Source organism: Eschrichtius robustus, chromosome 19 (genome assembly GCF_028021215.1).
Source record: "Eschrichtius robustus isolate mEscRob2 chromosome 19, mEscRob2.pri, whole genome shotgun sequence".
Lineage (NCBI taxonomy): Eukaryota > Metazoa > Chordata > Mammalia > Artiodactyla > Eschrichtiidae > Eschrichtius > Eschrichtius robustus.
In genome coordinates this window covers 51826871-51848359 of record NC_090842.1, presented here as the reverse complement: position 1 = coordinate 51848359, position 21489 = coordinate 51826871, and the positions used below count along the sequence as shown (strand labels likewise).

Below are 21489 nucleotides of genomic sequence, written 5' to 3'. Positions count from 1 at the left end.
TGTCTGATTAGGAGGCAACAGGCAGCCTCTCCCGGCACAGGGGAAGCTTCACTTCTCATTTATGTTTGGGTGTCACTCATTTCCTTTCTGTGACTGCTTTATTGTTTTCCACTCTCTCAAGCAGTACCTTTTTGATTTCCTGTAAATTCCTCTATAATCATACTCTTCTTCCCCACAAACATGAGATCATAGCTGATCATTTCTTTCCTTGTGCTAGGTATTGCAGTTTGAACGTGGAGGTCAGAAGTTGAAACTTAATAAGAGCAGGCGTCTCTCACTTCCATAATTTAGGCTGTGGTTCTGCTTTCCTGTTCAGCAGATGATTAAATTGATCTGAAGGTGGGGTAGGAAATAAAAGGAGATACTTCTGTGCTGTCTAATAGCTCGGCGCCGTGGATTTCAGTTAAGCACCTCTGGAAGCGTCTCAGAAAAGCAAGCATGTCAGCCATTGCTATGCGCCTTCTCGGGTTTTGAGTGAGGCCGTGTTAACTTGAGTCGGTGTCATGCCAGTGTTAGAGCTGTTAATTACACGGAGTGGAGTTGGCCTGTGTGTATATTCATCAGGCAGCGGGGTAAGCTGTCTATTTCTATTCCCCTGCCTATCTGTGCACGGGAGACGGTGAGGGGTGGATGGTTTGGGGCAGACACGCACCAGGATCCTGCATCCTGGGTAATGTGTCCCAAATTAGAAAAGGTACGTAGATGATGACTTAGATTCTTGGTGTGTCTATGAAAAGTATTCCAGTAGGCTTGCTGTCTTTGTCTCCCGGTGAATAGGCATTTAACCCTAAGTCAAGGAGCAAGCCAAGTGGAAAGTGGGGACCTGAGAGTAGGGGGGAGAACCTGGCTTACTGTGCACCGGGAGGCTGGACACAGGAGGTGGGAGCAGTCAGGCCCTGGTCCCAGCTCTCCCTGCACGTGGCTCGCGACTGCCTGGCCCCAGTCAGGTCTCAGGCACACTCAGCTCACCACGGGCTGAACCACCGTTTTCTTCCTGGCTCTGGTTTCTCTGAGAGGACTTATGGATTGAGCTTCCTGAGGATATGTAATTCCAACCAGCTCTTTCCTTTCTGTCCCTCCTGTTGTTCTGGGATTTTACCCTTTGAATCCCTGGGTCACAGGGTAGGGATGGAATGGCCGTGGGGGTCATGCGGTATGGAATTCCCGCAGTCCTCTCCCGCAGAAGCCCCTGCACATTCATCTGCGGGAGAGATGGAATTCCTGTCCCTTCAAATAGGTTTTGTGCAACGCTGTGGCACCTTGATGCTTAGAGACTAATTTTGGAAATACTTCATCTTGTCTTGCTACTATTTTAATCAGTGGAGCATTCAGACCTCACTTAATTGATGTCTTAATCCTGCATTTAATGCCCAGAGGCAGTTTTGTGACCTGTGAATATTTAAGGAAAAAAAAGATTGCACGAATGAATCTCAGCTTGGTCCAGTTTTTGTCATTTCGGGCCAGTAGCAGGGGACTCTGTGCCTTCACCCCCGCCACCCTGCCTGTGGTGCTGCCTTTCCCCTCGAGCGGCCTCCTTGATGTGGTGATACTCACAGGCCTGGCCACGAGCTGGGGACCCTGCCTGAGTGCCTTCAGCTCCTGCACACGTCAGGCACCTCCTCTTGCTGCCGGAAGAGCCTCAGTTGCCTTCTGCCCAGATGTCTTTTTTTTTTTTTTAATTAATTAATTAATTAATTTTTATTTTTGGCTGTTTTGGATCTTTGTTGCTGTGCACTGGCTTTCTCTAGTTACGGCGAGCGGGGGCTACTCTTCGTTGCTGTGCGTGGGCTTCTCATTGCGGTGGCTTCTCTTGTTGCGGAGCACGGGCTCTAGGCGCGCAGGCTTCAGTAATTGTGGCGCGTGGGCTCAGTAGCTGTGGCTCACAGGCTCTAGAGCGCAGGCTCAGTAGTTGTGGCGCACAGGCTTAGCTGCTTCCCAGACCAGGGCTCGAACCCGTGTCCCCTGCATTGGCAGGCGGATTCTTAACCACTGCACCACCAGGGAAGTCCTGCCCAGATGTCTTAAGTGGCATCAGTGCTGTCCTGTCCTGAGCCTTGGTCCTCTGATGCTTCCTGAAGGAGGTGACCTTCGTCCTCCCCTGGGGATAGAAGCCTTGCAGATGATACTTCTAACCACCACCCCACATGTCCTTGGGCTGGACAAGGCGGGGGCTGAGTGTGACACTCAGAATCCCTCACTCCATGGCGGCTGGGCCTACAGAGACTGAACCCCAGCAGAATCCCCCTACCTTGCCTTTTTGTGCTCGGGAGTAAAGGAAATAGCCTCCTCAAATTCAGGGCAGTGAAGTCTTCCTGCAGATGAGGAGAAACTGTGCAGAATGCTGGAAAGTCTTACTGTTTTCTGCCGTGATCTTAAAAACAGTTTCTGGTGCTTGTGTTGTGGAGATAACGGGGCCAGGCGGGGACGCCTGGCGCCAGGGCGAGACTTCAGCGCCAGAGTACCCTGTGGACAGTTGGGTGAGCCGGCACACAGCAGCCTTTACTTTCAGGGCCCTTAAAGCTTGGATTCAACTGGGCCAGGCCAGTGCTCAGCCAGGCCGGCTTCACTGGAGAACTGCCTTTGCCCTGGTTCAGTTTGCTTTTTTTTAACATGACTAAAAAAATAAGTCCTGAGGCAACCAGCTAGAGGCCTGGTTTGTCATCTTCCCCAAAGTGAAATCAGAAAAGAAAGCAGGACTCTGGGCCTCGATGGCGCAACGTGCGTATCATCTCTGATAGGCAGGGAGCATGGTCTGGGCTCCAAGAATCCTCTCTCCTTGGGCTGATGGAGCCTTTTTCCCAGCTCTTTTCAAGACTGAGGGTGTCTACGGGGCAGGGAGGAGGTGAGCGGAGAGCCTGTGAAGTGGGCCTCTGAGGCTGGGGCTGCCTCTTCCTGCCTCTGTGGCTGGGGGTGAGGCAGTGGTGGTGGGAGTTCGGACTGCTGAGGCCCGGGGAGGCTGTCCCCCACGCCCTGTGCTGCCCGGGGCCTGCCCGGCTGTGCGACATCCCACCACGACCTGGTGAACGGCCCAGGGAGGGCGGGGTGGAGGAGGCCTCCTTTTCTTTTTGAGATGAACCATTCTCTCTCCTGGTTGGAAGTAAGGTGTTTTCCAGCTTTGGTGCAATGCCCAGGTACTGTTGCTAACCCGTAGTTACTGTGTGTCTGCTCTGGGCCAGGCACTGTTCTAGCCCTGGGACCCTGCTGTCCAGGGCTATGGGCTTTTAGGGGGAGACTTAAATGAAAAGGAAATTACAAGTGTGATAGCTTACTGAGGATTCACATAGACTGCCCAGGGAATAGAGGGAGGGATCTAGCCTGGGAGGGGGCTGGAGGGAGCCCCTCCCCGCTTTCTGAGAAAGGAGCTAGAGGATGAATGTGCAGGAGCCGGTTCCAGGCAGAGGAGTCCCTGTCGGGGCTGGGGGTGGGTGAGTGGTGGAGACAGGCAGGGTGTGGCCTAGAGAGCCTCCTGGTCTCTGGATAGAGTTTTAACTTCATCTGGACGACATCTAGAGGCTACTAAAGGTTTTAAACCAGGGAAAGCCTGGTCAGATTTGCATTGCCTGAAGATCCACAGCTGTGGTCGGGGAGCAGCCAGGGCTGGAGGCCAGAAGAGCCAGGAGAGGTTGTCCAGGCTGGAGAGAGTGGGGTCTGGACGGAGCGAAAGGGGAGGCGTGAGAGGTTGTGGAGGTGGAATTGCCGCCCTTGGTCGTCGGTTGGATGTGGGAGTGATGGACGGATGAGAGGGAGGTGCCCAGGTGTCTGCATTAAGCAGTGGGAGGTGGGGAGCTGTGGCTGGAGACGGGAGCCTGCAGAAGGGTGGGAGTCTCTGTCCTGGTGAGCTGGAGGTGCCTGGGGAGGTCCTGCAGGTGGAACGCAGCTGAGAGGCCTGTGCCAGAGCGGGGGGTTTGGGAGCAGGTGCAGCGGCAAGGCTGGGGGGCAGGGAGGGGAGGGCCCGTCAGAGATGGAGGAGGGGAAGCAGCCGAGCACGTGCCAGCAGAGGCAGGCGTCACGGTGCCTCTTGCTCTTGGGAGGTCACGGAATGCCTCTGGGTTTGGCACCCTGGGGGTTGTTATCCCACGTGTTGGTGAGGCGGTGCTGGCAGAGTGGCAGGGGCTGAAAGGAGAAGAGGGGAGGGGAGAGGGTTAGTGAGAAGATGGGGAGGAGGTTTGTAAAAGCTGCTCTCCCTCCTCTCCGGAGGCAAGGACTGTCAGGGTTTTCTTTCTGGAAGCGTGGCTGGGTGGTGGGGGGAAAGCTTGGCTGGAGGAGGAGGTGAGTGGTCATGGAGCTTCCAGTAAGAGGGGCAGGTGCACAGAGGCGGTTGGGGGCTGGGATCTGAGCCCATGTGTGCGTGTTGGGGGGCTGAGCCTCACTGACAAGAGGGCACCCCTTCCCTTGTAGGCGGGGAGAGAGGGGAGGATGGGGGTGGGGAGGGCTTGGGAGTTTGGAGAAGAGGTGAGAGTACGTCCACCTGCTGGTTTCTGTGTTCTCCAGGAAGTAGGGGATGAGTTCATTCATGTGACAAGGAGCCCTGGGAGGGCTCCGAGGTGGAGGAAGTTGAGAGGAGCCTGGACGCTCCCCCTGTGACTCCCGGCAGAGCTGGGGTGTGTGGAGGCAGGTGGCAGCTGGCTGTGCCGTCCGCCCAGCTGAGTGCTTTCCCCCTCAGCCCTCACGTCCTGCACACACAGGCCTGGGCTTTGGTTCATCCCTTGCGGGCGTTCGGCCGAGCCTGTGTGGATCGAAGGGCACAAGTCCTAGGGGGTCTAAAGTGTTGGCCGGAGTGGTGGCTAGAGGGCTGGACCAGGGCTCTAGGCTGAAGAGAGAGGCAGGGGGTCAGAGGCGGTTGTAGCCTGGGCCTGGTTCCCACCTGTGTTGTCACTCTGGTCGTCACCGCCATCGGAGAATAGAGAGACCCGCTCCCAGCTCACAGATCCTCGGGCTGGGGCCGAGTAGGGCAGGAACGAAGCATCAGGGGCCGCTAGGTTATCTGTGAGTGGATTTGGACCACACCCTCCGGGGCACGGGAACCAGCGTTCTGTTCCCCCGGGGAAAAGCTGCTCCCAGCGCCCCGAGGTGGAGCCGGAGAGCAAGCTTAGGCTTCAGGGTCTGCCCCTGAACAAAGGAGGCAGCTTCATCTGGAGGAAGTCTCAGTGGGTTGGGGGTTTGTCTTTCCTACATCCCCTGGAAGGTTTTACAGTCTTAGGAAGGTGTCCCCGTGCTGTACGATGCCTTCCTCCCCTCCCAGCGACAAATGGCTGGCTGTCCTACATGGGCGTCGTGGAGACAGCACAGGTCGGTGGAGGTGGGAGCGCCTTCCCTGCCATCCTCAGCCGCCTCGGCCGAGGCTGGCTCAGGACCGTCAGGCCTCAGCGGTGGACAGTTGTTGGACGAGGGGTGCGCTGTGGATGGAGGGGCAGGCGCTAATCTGCCATCATGACTCTCCGCTTTGCTGATCTTGAGGGGGCTTGAGCGGGTTACCTCTGTGAGAGGGAGAGGTGGCTCTGTGGGAGCTTTGGTGAAGGCAGGTCACCTTCATGAAGGGAGCAGGGTCAGCCATGAGGGATGCACTGAGGACTCCATGCGCTTAAGGGCTGGGCCCACTGCCACTTAAATGCCGTGAGCTGGAGGTGCTTATTTGAAATGGGTAGAAGTAGAAAAAGAATATTTATTTAGCTTCTCTACAGGAGGCTTACTTGGGGTTGAGACTGATTGCAAGGACCAGAAACCTAACCAATTTTGGGCAAATGAACATGAGCTTATTGTGAGGACCCCAGTACCCCCCTGGAGTCCAGCTGGCAGGAGGCACAGCTGAGCCTTGAAAGGACGGCAGGGTCTGTTGGTTGCACCGCCCCGTCCCCATTCCCAGCTCGACCCTATCTCACACAGGGGGCCTGAGTCACATGGTTTTCCAAGGCTGCCTGGACGGGTGGGTGTGGTGGGGGGAAAGGGGAGAACTCTTCAGCCATCTGGGCAGAGCCCTGGGAGTCAGCACACTTAAGATTCAGGTCCAGCAGCCTTGCCATGTAGATTGTATCCCCATTTAATGGATGAGGAAACTGAGTCTCAGTGAGGCACCACGTGTCTGGCTACAGAATCTGGGCTTCTGCCACCCACAGCGGCTTCCCGATCTTGTAACTGCAAACAGCCTGCACCCCTGAGGCTGGCGTTGGGTCGGGATGGGCCGTGCTTAGTGTAGCTCATCACTCCTGGGGCTTGGTGGCCCATCCTGCCCCCATCCTATGCCCAGGCAGCCCATCTGCAGCCCTGGGCTCCTTCCCAGGCTGTGCAGGGTGTGGAGGTTTCCCTGGAGGGGTCTGCCAGCTCCTGCTGGAAGTCGCTGACTTGCTGCTTCGTTTTTCTCCTTTCTGCAGCCGGGTCTTCAAGACAGACATGGAGCTGGAGGTTTTGCGCTACACCAATAAAATTTCCAGCGAGGCCCACCAGGAGGTAAGCTGGGCGCTGGCTCATTGGACCTGCCGTTCTGGGTGGGCTGGGGAAGCAGCATTGCTCTGTGTGGGGCAAGACGGCGGTGTCGAGGTGGACGGTCTTGGGGGGGGGGGCGCTGGCCCCCAGCAGGCAGGAAGTGTCACTGCGGACCCGAGATACGGTGCTGGCTGTTTACTGTTCCCCGGTGGGGACAGGGCAGGGAGGGCCTGTCCTCACCTTAAGGTACCCGCCCTCAGGGAACTTCCCAGCAAGAAGTCCCGACTTCCAGGACAGTAGAGCTTTCCCTCCTCGCATTCTGGCGGTCCCAGTTCCTTTTAAAGAATCTGTGGTCCTTAACCAAGATTCAAGCACGTTTATTACTATCATCCATTTTTTGAAAACACCCTCACCTGATTCTTTCCCAAACCTTCCCACTTTACCTGAGGAGCAGGAGCAAATAAGGAAGTTTATTTTTGGAAATGGGTCCGGGCCATTGGGATAGCCCAGTACCTGCTTACTGACATTTGCAGAGTTGTGTCAGGAGACAGATGGGGGTCATGGGGGGCAACACAGTGTCTTCTCCGAGTTCATTTTCTCTGTGTTTTATAAGCAGGGAAACTTCTTAGGATAGTTGTCATAGGCTTCTGAGCATTAAGTATTCACCAAACATGTCTTGGCTAAATCTTCGCTTGCCTCCCGAGGTGTTTATCGACTTCTGAACAGAAGTGCTCCGGAGTGCTTTAAATAAACTGTATGACTTCGGAGCTTTAAAAAAGTTCTAATTTGTCACATTTCTGCACCACTGTGTGCACGTATAATTCTTTTTTTATTTTTATTTTTTAAAGAAGAGATTCTTTTGAAAAAATGCTATACATTATTTATAAGGCGGTGTTACTTATCTCCTTAATACAAATGTCTTTGCTTAATATCCATCCTCCAGGTAATGAAGGCTGTAAAAGTGGGAATGAAAGAATATGAGATGGAAAGGTAAGCTGCTGTGTTTCTCTGGGTAAAGATTAAAATGTAAAAAACAGTAATTTACGTTCGCTGAGCAAGTAACAGATGAGGCGCGGCAGCCTGGCGCACAGATTGAGTGGGAATTAGGAGTAGGGCTTCAGCGTCGTGGGCAAAGAGGATTTTTCTTCCGACTGTGGCCACCTCCCTGGCTCTTGGCAGAGTGTTTGATGGTAATGGTCTTTGATTACTTTTCAGGGTGGTTTAGTGCCCCATCATTCCACTCTTGGACTTTGTTGCTGCAATTTGCAGGAAACTACCAAATAACTGCTATTGTGACTCTGAAAGCCGCTAGTAAAACAGCTTGCCATTTTTATGTGTAAACACTGCCATTATGTCTGCTGTGCTTGGACGACTGGGTTGCGGGTTGGTTAAGTGGCTCATAAAGCGTTCTGGAGAGCTCCATCATCCTGCAGCTCCAGTTAGGCTGCAGGGAGCCTGTTGCCACCCGGGGCCTTCCCAGGGCTGCCCTGCTGTGCTGGGTGTGGCCTGGCCAGCTCCTCAGCCCCGCGCCAGGACCCAGGGGTCAGTCAGCATGCTGTGGCCCACAGCGTGAAGGAGCCCTGGGGTCAGACCCAAACTGCCCCAGTGGCTCCCCTCCCACCCACCTCCTGGGGCAGGAAGCCCCCATTCCCGAGTCTCTCACCAGTGACTGCACCGCGTGGGAGCCCCTGTGGGGATAAGACACTGAAGCTGCCGTTTTCTCCCCCTGTGACATAATAGGAAATGCGTATTTGGTCTCTGCCCCCAGTTCCTGGCACGGAGCTTGTAAAGCCTTTGAAATGCCCCGATAGAGAGGAGCATCTGTTGTTCTTTATAATAAGCCCCTTTCCACCGCACCTGAGTTTATGCTAATGAGGGACTCTCGGAGGCCCCGACCTCCTGGGAGAAGAGAGGGACTAGAGGTGGAGATTGAGTTCTGACCAGTGATTTAATCAATCCTGTATCTAAGGAGGTAATGGCACTTCCATAAGCCCTAAACCAAAGGGTTTGGAAAGCGTCTAGGTTGGTGAACACGTGGAGGTGCTGGGAGGCTGGCATCCCTGGAGAGGGCTTGGAAGCTCCACGCCCCTCCCCCACACCTTGCCCTGTGCCTCTCTTCCACTTGGCTCTTCCTGAGTTGTATTCTTCCTAATAAAGTGATAATAGTAAGTAAACCGCTCTCCTGAGTTCTGGGAGCCATTCTAGCAAATTATGAAACCCAAGGCTAGGTTTTGTGGGAACCCCTGATTTAAGGCCGATGGGTCAGAGGTAAAGGAGGCCTGGACTTGTGATTGGTGCCTGAAGAGGGGGCAGTTTCGTGGGACTGAGCCCTTAACCTGTGGGGTCTGCACTAACTCTGGCAGTTAGTTAGTGTCAGAAGGTGTCCACAGAGAAATGGAGAATTGCTTAGTGTGGAAAACCTACATATTTGCTATCAGAAGTGTTGTGAGTACGAAAAAGCGTCTTACCTTGGACCCTCCACCCTGGGCTGCCCTCTCCTGCCTGGCCTTGTAAGAGCTTGGTGCTGCTGCCCCTTCCCCACCTCGCAGGGCCCATGTCCGCCCCAGGTACCCTCAGGGCCCGCTCTGCCTCCACACCTTAGCAGTGCAGAGTGAGGGCGAGGTACAGACAGAGTCGGCAGTGGGCACCGTGGGCATTTACAATCACCATCACGTGGCTTGGGGGTAGGCGGCTTTTTTCAAAGTCTAATAACCCTTAAAGGAGTCCTGAACAGGGAGCCTCTATATTTCTCTCCCCTTACCCTGGGAGGTAAGAGGTTAACATGGCCTCGGAGGCCCCGCTGCTGTGCCTTCCCAGGAGGGGCATGGAACAAGTGAGTCATCAAGGACCCGGCTCTGTCAGGCCAGCCCAAGGAGGACGGGGAAGGGGCGGAGCCGTCTAGCTCTTGCCTCCGTGCTCTGGGATTCCCAGGGTCCTTGCCCCAGCCCCGCCCCCACCCCCGACCTGGGACAGGAGGAGTTCTGCGGGGCTGCCAGGGAGGTGGGCTGGGCAGTGGGTCCCTCAGATTGGCACTGGCCCAGAAACCTGTTCCCAGCTGAATTGGCCCACAGTGACCCACAGCCGATGCTTCAAATAAAACAACCCAGAAATTGGAGCAGGACTCGCTTGCTCCGGTGTGGAGCCATGCTGACTGCTGCGTTGTGCCCTAAACTGCGGGGAGTCCAGCTCTGAAGGTGGCTCCTGGGAGGGGCCTGAGCCGTCCTCGGTGTCCCAGAGCCAGATCAACCTGGGTGTGAGTTCTGGGTCGGGGGGCTGGTGACTCAGAATACCTCCCCCAGCTCCCTACTCCCCAACCCAAGGTAATAGAGGTCTTTTCTTTTCTTTTAATGACAAATTTCAAATACCCCCCACCCGCAAGTAGAAGAGTATAATGAACGTCGAAGTCCCCATCAGGGTTTTCTGTTTCGTTTTGTTTTGCTAGAGTATTTAAAATCAAACCCCAGACATTGTGTCATTTTACCTGCAAATAAGTCAGCGGGTGTCTCAGTGGATGACGGTATTGTTTTCCTTTTCATGTAACCACTGTGTCATGATCACATCTAAGTAAGTTAACAATAATCCTTAATGTTATAAATGTCTAGTTCATGTTGTCTAAAACTATCTTTTTAGAACTGGTTTGTATGAGTTGGGATTCAGGGTCTACACGTTGCGGTTGGCTGTTGTTTGAAGGAGACCCTCTTGTTGAGCTGAGCTCCGAGGAGATCTTACATTTGTCTACAAAGGGCTCAGCCTCCCGCTCCACACTGCGTCCCAGGTTGGTCCCACTGCTGCCTCCTCTGTGGACCAGGGGCGGCCCTCGGAGAAATGATCCTGAGGCTCAGGGCCCGAAGCAGCCGCCCTGAGGGTGCTGAGTGGCATTAATCCAGCTCAACGTGCCAGGTGTGTGCCCTGTTGTGCACGTACTATGCGTCATGCCCACCCTGCGGCTGGCCGTAGGGGGTACAGAGGGGAAGCAGTGGCTACCCTCGCACCCTCAGCCCGGCAGGGGGGCCATCTGATCTCTGGGTCCCTGAGGCCTGAGAGCAGGGGGGTTCCTGGGGTGGAGTGTGGGGAGGGGTTTTAAAAGCTGAGGCAGAGATGATGAGGACAAGAGACAGAGTCTGTTCCCGAAGGGCAGGTAGGAGGGGTGACCTGGGAGGCAGATGGTGTCACCCCCTGGAGACAGTGGGAAGATGGTTCTCCCGGGACATTGGGGTGTCCCTGGCCGATTTGAGGAGGGCACCACCCACTGCCAGTGCCAGCCTAAGCCCGGGGGCGTCTGCAGTGGTGAGGGGGCCGATGTCGCTTTCTCTGTCCCCACAGGCACGTCCCTGCCCAGGTAGCCTGGGATGCTGTTTTGTGGCCTGTGTCCTTGGAGCCTGGGAACTTTCTCTCGGAGGCCCCATCTCGTTAATCTGCAGTGTCTGCCCCGCAGTTGGTATCAGGAAATACGTGTGGGCGGGTTAGATGGATGGGCAGGAGAGAGAAGAAAATGTCCTGAACTACTTTTTCCTGTCTTCTCTGCCGCTGTGAACTTCAGCATTCTTCTCTTAACCAAGTGGGAGTATGAGATTGCGTCTAAAGCAGGTGGGGGCTCCCCAGGAGGTGTGGCCTCCTTAACACAGGCTGGACCGATGCCTAGGAAGGTCCAGGGCAGCGACTCTCGGGCAGGCCACCGACCCCTGGCTTAGAAGAGCATCCCTAGAACCTTCTGGACGTTCTGCTGAGAGCATGGCCAGCTCCAGCCCCACGGGAGCATGGCCAGCTCCAGCCCCACGGAGGGACACAGGGCAAGAAGGGCAGGGACTCCTGGGGGTGGGGGTGGGGGGGAGATTGGGGCTGATTTTCTGGAAGGCAGGCATACCACCAGCACAACGGCGCTCAGACTCAGACAAGGGCCGCTGGCCAGGAGACTCAGTTCTGAGCCTCATCTTTTTGTTTTATCATCAAAGGTTTGTCATAAAATCTGGAAGGCATGTTAGAAACAAGGAAGCCAGCTGGTGGCATTTATTAAGACTCCTCCTCTGTGCTGTGCCTGCGAGCAGGGTTCCAGGGAAAATGAAAATCAGTTTCTGCAATTGAGGTGTGGTAAATTGTGTTAAACCAATAAGACGTTAATGTTTGGGTAAATCGGGTGCTAATGGCATCTGACTGCAGGCCCAACCAGGCATGCATTTTACCTCCTCATGTTACTTAATGTTAGTGGCGTCACTGGCTTATAGCCGGCTGGCATGGGGCTGGCAGCTGAATCAATTACCGGCAAACACTAATTTAGAGCATGCTCAATTGGCTGTGTAAGCAGGTCCCGGTGCACATTTGCCACAAGGAGATTAATAACTTGATGTTTTTGACAGTCTGGGACCTTAATTGAAATAACGCTCTCTTTCTCTCCAAGCTGTGAACGGGGCATTTCGGGCCCTTTCCCGGCAGCTCCCGTGGGGGGTGTGAGAGTCATTTAACAGGCAGAGGGGTCTGTGAGGTGTACTAGGGGACAACACGGCGTTGTCCTCCTTCCCCAGCTGGCGTCCTTCTTGGCGGACAACCGGACCCCATCTGGACACCCCTGACAAGGCCTGGGTTTCCCTGTGCTCCGTCACAGGCATCAGCCCACAATAAGAGTCTCCTGTTTTCTTTTGTCATTTTTTTTTTAACATCTTTATTGGAGTATAATTGCTTTACAATGGTGTGTTAGTTTCTGCTGTATAACAAAGTGAATCAGCTATACATATACACATATCCCCATATCCCCTCCCTCTTGCGTCTCCCTCCCACCCTCCCTATCCCACCCCTCTAGGTGGTCACAAAGCACTGAGCTGGTCTCCCTGTGCTACGTGGCTGCTTCCCACTAGCTATCAATTTTGCATTTGGTAGTATATATTAGTCCATGCCACTCTCTCACTTCGTCCCAGCTTACCCTTCCCCCCACCCCGTGTCCTCAAGTCCATTCTCTAGTAGGTCTGCATCTTTATTCCCGTATTGCGCCTAGCTTCTTCTGACCATTTTTTTTCTTTTTTTTTTAGATTGCATATATATGTGTTAGCATATGGTATTTGTTTTTCTCTTTCTGACTGACTTCACTCTGTATGACAGTCTCTAGGTCCATCCACCTCACTACAAATAACTCAGTTTCGTTCCTTTTTATGGCTGAGTAATATTTCATTGTATGTATGTGCCACATCTTCTTTATCCATTCATCTGTCGATGGACACTTAGGTTGCTTCCATGTCGTGGCTATTGTAAATAGAGCTGCAATGAACATTTTGGTACATGACTCTTTTTGAATTATGGTTTTCTTAAGGTATATGCCCAGTACTGGGGTTGCTGGATCATATGGTAGTTCTATTTTTAGTTTTTTAAGGAACCTCCATACTGTTCTCCATAGTGGCCTGTATCAGTTTACATTCCCACTAACAGTGCAAGAGGGTTCCCTTTTCTCCACACCCTCTCCAGCATTTATTGTTTGTAGATTTTTTGATGATGGCCATTCTGACCAGTGTGAGGTGATACCTCATTGTAGTTTTGATTTGCATTTCTCTAATGATTAGTGATGTTGAGCATCCTTTCATGTGTGTTTTGGCAATCTGTATATCTTCTTTGGAGACATGTCTATTTAGGTCTTCTGCCTATTTTTGGATTGGGTTGTTTGTTTTTTTGATATTGAGCTGCATGAGCTGCTTGTAAATTTTGGAGAGTAATCCTTTGTCAGTTGCTTCATTTGCAAATATTTTCTCCCATTCTGAAGGTTGTCTTTTCGTCTTGTTTATGGTTTCCTTTGCTGTGCAAAAGCTTTTAAGTTTCATTAGGTCCCATTTGTTTATTTTTGTTTTTATTTCCATTTCTCTAGGAAGTGGGTCAAAAAGGACCTTGCTCTGATTTATGTCATAGAGTGTTTTCCCCTAAGAGTTTTATAGTGTCTGGCCTTACATTTAAGTCTTTAATCCATTTTGAGTTTATTTTTGTGTATGGTGTTAGGGAGTGTTCTAATTTCATTCTTTTACATGTAGCTGTCCAGTTTTCCCAGCACCACCTTAGAGGCTGTCTTTTCTCCATTGTATATTCTTGCCTCCTTTTTCAAAAATAAGGTGACCATCTGTGTGTGGGTTTATCTCTGGGCTTTCTATCCTGTTCCATTGATCTATATTTCTGTTTTTGTGCCAGTACCATACTGTCTTGATTACTGTAGCTTTGTAGTATAGTCTGAAGTCCAGGCGCCTGATTCCTCCTCCGTTTTTCATTCTCAAGATTGCTTTGGCTATTGGGGGTCTTTTGTGTTTCCATACAAATTGTGAAATTTTTTGTTCTAGTTCTGTGAAAAAGGCCATTGGTAGTTTGATAGGGATTGCATTGACTCTGTAGATTGCTTTTGGTAGTATAGTCATTTTCACAGTGTTGATTCTTCCAATCCAAGAACATGGTATATCTCACCATCTGTTTGTATCATCTTTAATTTCTTTCATCAGTGTCTTATAGATTTCTGCATACAGGTCTTTTGTCTCCTTAGGTAGGTTTATTCCTAGGTATTTTATTCTTTTTGTTGCAATGGTAAATGGGAGTGTTTCCTTAATTTCACTTTCAGATTTTTCATCATTAGTGTATAGGACATAATGATTGTTTGATGTTATTTTACTGGCATTGTATATAGGTTCAAAATAGGGGATTGAGGTAGACTTTTTTTTTTAACTTCTTAGTCATATTTTAAGATGAGAGTTTTTGAGATCACGATCTGGGAAGCTCTCCACATTTTTCCATTTTTTGGAACAATTTAGAAAGCATAGGGGCTGTCTGTTCCTTGAAGGTATAAAGGAGTCTTTTGAAGCTGTCAGAACCTACTGTTACTTTGGAGAGAATTTCTTTGATGCCTTTTCAAATTTTTCCTGGAAAATTTTTGTTTTCATCAAGAATTTTAAACTTAGAACCAAGTTATCAATTTTACTCTCTTAATTTTTAAAAATATGTGCTCTAGGGAGTTCCCTGGCGGTCCAGTGGTTAGGACTCGGTGCTTTCACTTCCCCAGGCCCAGGTTTGATCTGTGGTCAGGGAACGAAGGTCCTGCAAGCCACGCAGCGTGGCTCCCCACCCCCCCAAGAAATTCTCTATAACTGTAGTTATATTTCCTTTCTCATTCCTAATATTATGTATTTGTGTTCTTTTTCTATTGCTTAGCATTGCCAGAATTATACCAGTTTTATTGGTATTTTCATAAAATCAGTTATTAAATGTATTTATTGGTTCTGCTTGTCTAACTCATGGATTCCCAGTTTTATTATTGATTTCTTTCTACCCCCTTCCTGACCTTGTTTTGAACATCCATCTTTTAACTTGTTTAGTTGAATCTTAGTTTTTTATTTTTTCCTCTTCAGTAATAAGTGAATTTTAGCTAATATATTTTTTAATGCTGCTTTGACCATATCCTAAGAGGTTTTGATTGATTTGTTTTTTAACCCAAGAAACGAACTAAGAGCATTTCTTTTCATTTCTAAGTAGATGTGTGGTTTGTTAACTTTTTATTATTAGTTTCTGGTTTTACCACCTTTATAGTGAGAGATTATAGTCTATGTAAATTTTGAGATTTTTCTTTGTGGCCTATTTAGACATTCTTTGTCAATCTTTTATGGAATACTGGAAAATGTTTATTTTTTAATAAACAAAAGTAGAGTGTACTTTGGTGTACATGAAATCAGATTTCTTACCTTATTCCAGTCCTCTGCCTCCTTCCTTATTTTTGTATATTTAAGATTAAGAGAGATGGTTTTATGAATTCTTCTTTGTGATTCTTAGTAGCTTTTTTTTTTAGAAATTCACGTTCTTTTATTTATTTATTTATGACTGTGTTGAGTCTTCGTTTCTGTGCGAGGGCCCTCTCCAGTTGCGGCAAGTGGGGACCACTCTTCATCGCGGTGCGCAGGCCTCTCACCATCGCGGCCTCTCTTGTTGCGGAGCACAGGCTCCAGACGCGCAGGCTCAGCAATTGTGGCTCACGGGCCCAGTCGCTCCGCGGCATGTGGGATCCTCCCAGACCAGGGCTCGAACCCGTGTCCCCTGCATTGGCAGGCAGACTCCCAACCACTGCGCCACCAGGGAAGCCCTTAGTAGCTTTTTTTTAATTCATTCCCATCCCAAGTTGTTTGACGTATAAAGGTTGACAATTAAGACTTTATTGTGATATTTTACCTTTTTACAGCTTTTAAGAACCATTTTGACCTAATTAATCCTTTTTATCTTGAATCTGACTTTAACTGATACTGGTTTTGCTATTAAATGTTTTCTTCTGTTGCATTTTCCTGGTGTATCTTTGCTTACTCCTTTATTTTGAATTTTGTTCATTGGTTGCAGTTTACCTGTTCCAAATTGAGCCCCTCCCAGTGTTACGAGGGCCATTCGCGTCTGTGGTGATGACCAGTATGTTTGGTTTTTCATCCAGAGTCTCCTTTGGTGCTTTCTGGTTTTTGTTCTGGCTTTGAAAGAAAATTTTTTTTTGTCGTTGGAAAGTTGGTGTTAAAAAGTTAATCATTTTAATAACAGTTATTTAGATGTCACTGTCTTACTGAATCCAGTGTGGACCCCTATTTCGTACTGTGTTTTCCCTTTCCTCTGAAGCATTTAGTTTGACCCCGCACATTGGAGAGTCCTTGTGTTGCCTCCTATGTGAAGGAGGGCTTTACTGCGTATTGAATCTCTGTTCTATGAAAACGTTCCCGCCATTGTTGCCAGAGATCTTAGGCCAATCATATTCTTTCTCTTTTGTAGGGAACTTTTAATTTTCTTGCCTGATGTTTTTAGGACTCTTGAGCGCAGCAGTATTTCCTGAGGATCTGTCTCGGTACCGTTCTGAGCTTCAGCCGTGGTTTGGGAGTCATGGATCCCATTAGCCTCACCAGCTGGGTGGGAGGCCCTGGAGGTGGCTCCTTGAGAAGAGGCATGAGTTGGGCCTCGTGTTAGCTGACAGCTCTTCAGCCAGGCAGCGCGGGTGGGTGCGGAGGGCAGCACAACTCAAGTGGCAAGACTCAGATCAGGTGTATTCTGACCTAAGCCAGTGAAAGGTAGCGCAGAGAAGCAGTCACACCTACACACAGAGCAGACGAGGTGGAGGAGGACACAGCCTGTTGACTGTGATCCAGGTGACAGGTCCGGTGATGCCAGCAACAGCTCTGTGGAGTCAGGAACAGCTGGGCCACCAGCCAGGACAGGCCAGAGGCAGTGGCCGCGTGCACACTCAGGTGAGAATGTCACACGCTCTGTATTCCCTGTCTCTTGTCCCCCTGGTCACTCCCCAGGGACAGGCATTTATCCCCTTGGGTCATGTTATCTGAGACCTGTAATGTAATTATATATCATGTCACCCTGGACAGATTTCACTCCCTGGTCTCTCTGTGACTTCCTTCTCAGTTACAGGAGCTAACATGGTGACCCATTGGGTGCCAGCAGCTGTGTAGACAGGCCTGGGGTTGTCCCTGCCTCAGGCTCTCATCTTTTCTCTCATAATCCCCACTTCTGCATCGGTGGAAAGTTTGCAAGCTTGTCTTCTCATTCACTTCCTGTGACCCCCTTCCAGAAGCTCTGCTCCTCCCTTATTACGCTCATTTTATAACTTGGCCACCACATCTGTGGTCTTAGAGAGCCCCTTTCCATCGTGGCCCCTTCTCCATCCATGACTGTTGGCTCTTGCTCTTCAGATGTGCTGACCTTGTGGAGCCCATAAAAACATGGGCCAGAGACTCTAAGTCGCCTCCGGTTTCCCGAAGGGAGACTTGCTCTGGCTCCTTCTGCACAGCTGACCGAGAGCTGTCTGATTGACCCCGAGATGCAGGGTGCCGCTGAAATGGCTCAGGCCCAGAAGAAAAGGGGAGGAAGGTTTGGGTTGCCTGTGGATTCACTGTCAAGTTGAGCCACCCAAAGGATCTGAGGAGGGTGTGAGCCACACCAGGGGTGCAGCAGGCCTTCGCTCTCTGGCAGTGGGAGACATCTCCCCTGCGCTGGCTGCTGCTGGAGCTGGCTTTGGCCATGCCCCATTAGCTGGCCTGCCTTCCCCCGGGGGCCCTGGTGAGAATGGGCTGCAGACCCTGTGGCTTTCCAGAAGCTTCTGTCAGGTTAGGGTCTTGTGGGGAGTGGAATCTCTGGTGTCCCTACTTCTTACTCCCCAGGAGGAATTTTCTAGCAAGACAAAGTCCAGAGGTTGTAAACTGGTGGGTAGCCTTTGGGCTAGACCCAGGGCGTAAGCAGTGTTAGTTTGGCCCACACAGTGGAATTTTTTGGTTTGTTTTGGTTGTTCTAAGTCAACAGTTAAAAATCAGACTTCTCTGGGTTTCCCTAGATATTGAAATTGATAGTATCCTTGGGCTGAAACTCCCATAGAGCAGCAGCCCAATCGGGCAGAGTAGCCTTTGGGGCACATGCTGCAGGCCCCACCCCTCCCTGATGCCTCCCCAGCACTGAGGCAGACCCCTTCCAGCACCTTTTCTCATGGCTCTCATGACATTGGTTCTTTCGTAGTTGAGAAAGATTTCTCATACCAGTGTCTCTATCAAAAGAAGGAAAGAGGAAAAATAGTCAAAAGGGTCATGTATTTCAAGAAAAATGGGAGTGCTATGGGGAAAATAAAAGGACTACTGTTTCTCATATTTTGTGTGTAAATCTCTGGTCAGCTTCACTTCTTTACAAGTTACCTGCCAGGTGCCCCTAGGCCTCTGAGCTGGTACTGGCCCTTACCCCGACCCTGGAGTAGCTTTTCTGCTTTTCTGTACAGGAGGAGCCCCATGGCAGATAGGAACGGGTGAGGATGTGGTGCGTGGACCAGGGGCCCATCTCGGAGGGCAATCTGCCCTGTCTGGGTCCGATGGTCAGAAAGCATTGCTCTGGGTCTCAGGAGCGTCTGGTGAGGAATTATCCTGTAGGAGCTGTTATTTCGGTTTGGCCCCCAGAACAAGCAGACAGTTGTGATTTTGCTGCAAGGTTTGGTGCCGGTTTTTGGAAAATTCTCATCCAGACCTATTACATTCTGGTGCAGAAGGATACTCCCTGTGGGAGCAATTATTCTGGGCTGGGAGTTTTTCCCTCCTAACTCTGAATTCTGTAGATGTCACGAAGGGTTTGGTCCAGGACCTCTGAAAGCCCATTCCCATATCTGCCAGCAGGCATGTATGCTTCTAAAACCGGAGGTTATTGATGGTGGAACCACAGAGAGGGTTTCCCACTTAGAGGTTTCAACAACAGGGGCTGCTCTGAAGCCACAGTTGTGTCCCCCACGAGCCCCCGCAGGCCAGGCCGGCCTCTGTGCCCTGCACCGGGACTCTCCTTGGTCCCTGGCGTGGAGGGTGGGCCGTGTGGACCTTTGAGCTTCTACTGTTGTCAGAGGGCCTGCCACGGTCCTGGCTGCGGCCTCCTCCTCCCGCAGCGGCCCCAGAACAGGGTGAGGAAGGGTGCAGGGTCGGGTGGACGGTCAGGAGATGGGCTCCTGCAGCTCCCGTGGACCCGGGCCTCTCCTCACACTGTGCTTGAGGCTCAGAAGAGACAAGGATGTCCAGGAACCAGGCTGCTGCTGCCTGGCTGGGGGCCATGTCCGGTGTTGGTGACAGGCCTCGGGCCAGGGGTCTGGGCTAGCATGTCGTCACTGTGGAGTGTCCTGGGTTCCTTCAGGCCCCAGTACTGCCATGACCCAAGTCCCTTCCTGTTCCCTGCTTCTCTGAGCAGAATGAGACGACGGCCCCTGCCCATGGGTGCAGCCTTGGCCACAAAGGCTGGCATCTCCCGGCCAGCACCTGCGGGAACCTGGTGTGGTTACCGCTGCTCACAGACCCAGCTGGCTGCGTTTATGTTGATTCCACTGTTCCGTTAGAAAACCCAGTTCTGTGGCAGCCACGTCTCCTTATCCCCTTCTGCTCCAGCGTCATGCAGCTGTGCCTTCCCCCGGGGCCATCCTCCATGAACGTGCCACACCCCCGCCAGCCAGGTGGCTTGCACTTGTGACAGCACTTTGGGTCCCCTCGCTTGTGAGTGCAGCCCCCTACCGTCTGTGCCTGGGCCTGAGGTGGGGCTGTTGTGACATCCCGACCTTGAGGAGCAGCGCTGTGGCCGGCCCGGCGGCTCTCCTGGGTGTCCTGGCAAGGGCCAGGCGCTCTGTAGCCATCCCTCCAGCCTGGGGTGACTGGGTCCTGTTGGTGGAGAGCTCTGCCCGTCTAGCCCCTCGCACAGTGGATGCCTGGTGGCTGTTAGGGTCAGGGCCTGGCTCGGCTTGTTTTTGCCGTGTTGTGTTTTTTTTTTTTAACATTTATTTATTTTATTTATTTTTAAAATTTTTGGCTGCGTCGGGTCTTAGTTGCAACACGCGGGATTTTCGTTGTGGCACGCGGGCTTCTCTCTAGTTGTGGTGCGCGCATGTGGGCTCCGTGGTTGTGGTGCGTGGGCTTAGTTGCCCCACAGCATGTGGGATCTTAGTTCCCCGACCAGGGATCGAACCCCTGTCCCCTGCATTGGAAGGCGGATTCTTTACTACTAGACCACCAGGGAAGTCCCTGTTTTTGCTGTTTTACTTTGTCTTGCTGTTCATCCCAGCAAGAGAAGTGGGGTTTGACTGCTCGACCTGGAACTGGGCTGGTGGCTCTGGAGATGGGCACCCTGGGTTGGAGAGGCTGGCATTGGCTGGGCCCTGCCCCTTGGGTGGTGAGTAGCCCTTTTGTGGGGTTGGGGTTCCTTGGGAGAAGGAACTGTACCAGTACCAGCTGCAGAACTGGGGAAAGAGGGTCCTCCTGGGGCGCCTCGTTTGCAAATGGGGTACCTTGTTGGTCCCACTAGCCACAGCCAGCTGGCGCGTGTCCCTGGGGCCCTGGGTGACATTCGGCTGAGAGGTAGGAAGGGCTTGACTGAGGCATGGGCAGCTGGTGCTGGCTGCAGCTGGACAAGTCACTGTCCCACGGGTGAAAAGGCACAGGAAGGAGTGTGCAGGTGCCTGTGTGAGTCTGGGGCCCGGCTGCCAGCACAGCCCGTCCAATGAGAGTGTGGTCGGTGCCTTTCTCCCCAACACGGGGTTACTCAGAATAGGCTCTACGCAGTCCGTATATTTTCAGCATGAGCTGGAGTCTTTGAATCATTTATCTTGGCAGCTCTTCTTGAAACTGGAGAAAGGTAAAAATTCATCTAGGTGCTGAGAAAGGAGCCTAGAAGAAAAAAGTGTCTGGTGGCTGCCGTGATGGGTGGCGTGCTTGCAGGTAGTGCTGGTGGCTCAGAGATCAAACAGCGGAGAAATGGTTTCCCAGGAAGAACTCAGGGAATTCTAAGTAGGTAATGAGTAGTGACTTTCTTTTGATTTACGGCAAGACTTGGCAATCAATCTATAATGCTTTGAAGAGGAAAGAAATGAATCTCCGAGAGGCTGCAGTCTGGATGGTTCGGACTGGCAGCCCTTCCTTGGGGTGGGAGTGGGGGTGGGCGCCAGAACTCCAGCCAGGGGCGGGCTGGGTGGGGGGCTCTGCATCTCTCTTCGGCCATGAAGACACAGGCCCCTCCTGGCAGGCAACAAAGCTGTGGCCGGAGCTAGCCGGGGGGAGTGGCTCCTCATGTCCTCTCTCTGGCCTCTGAGGTCTTGGCTTTGACCCTGGTGGGACTCTGGTTCAGCTTGTAGGTCATGGGCGATTCAGGCTCTGGTGGTTTGTGACCACAGCCTCCCCGAGAGCTTCTGGAGACCTCTCATCCTTCTGGCCTGAAGGTGTCTGTATTAGGTTGCTAGGGCTGCCATAACAAAATATCACAGACGGGGGGCTTAAGCGATAGAAATTTATAGTCTTACAGTGTTGAAGCTGGAAGAGACCAAAATCAAGGTGGGGGCAGGTTTGGTTTCTCCTGAGGGCTCTCTCCTTGGCTTGCAGATGGCCACCCTCTCGCTGTGTCCTCACATGGTCTTTCCTCAGGGGGTGCACATCCCTGGTGTCTCTGTGTCCTAATCTCCTCCTATAAAGGATGTCAGTCAGATTGGATTAAGGTGCCCATAATGGCTTCAGTTCAATTTAATCACCCCTTTAAAGGCCCTGTCTCCATACAGTCACATTCTAAGGTACTGGGGTTAGGGCTTCAACATAG

At 51.7% G+C, this 21489-nt stretch overlaps 1 protein-coding gene across 1 annotated transcript in view; it reads left to right on the top strand.

The window, feature by feature from the left end:
• PEPD (peptidase D) overlaps positions 1–21489 on the top strand; it is a 109620-nt gene that overhangs the window by 37766 nt on the left and 50365 nt on the right. The window contains exons 8-9 of the mRNA XM_068528196.1: positions 6369–6444; positions 7364–7410. Of these exons, the coding sequence (XP_068384297.1) occupies positions 6369–6444; positions 7364–7410 (123 nt within the window). The remainder of the gene's footprint in view (positions 1–6368; positions 6445–7363; positions 7411–21489) is intronic.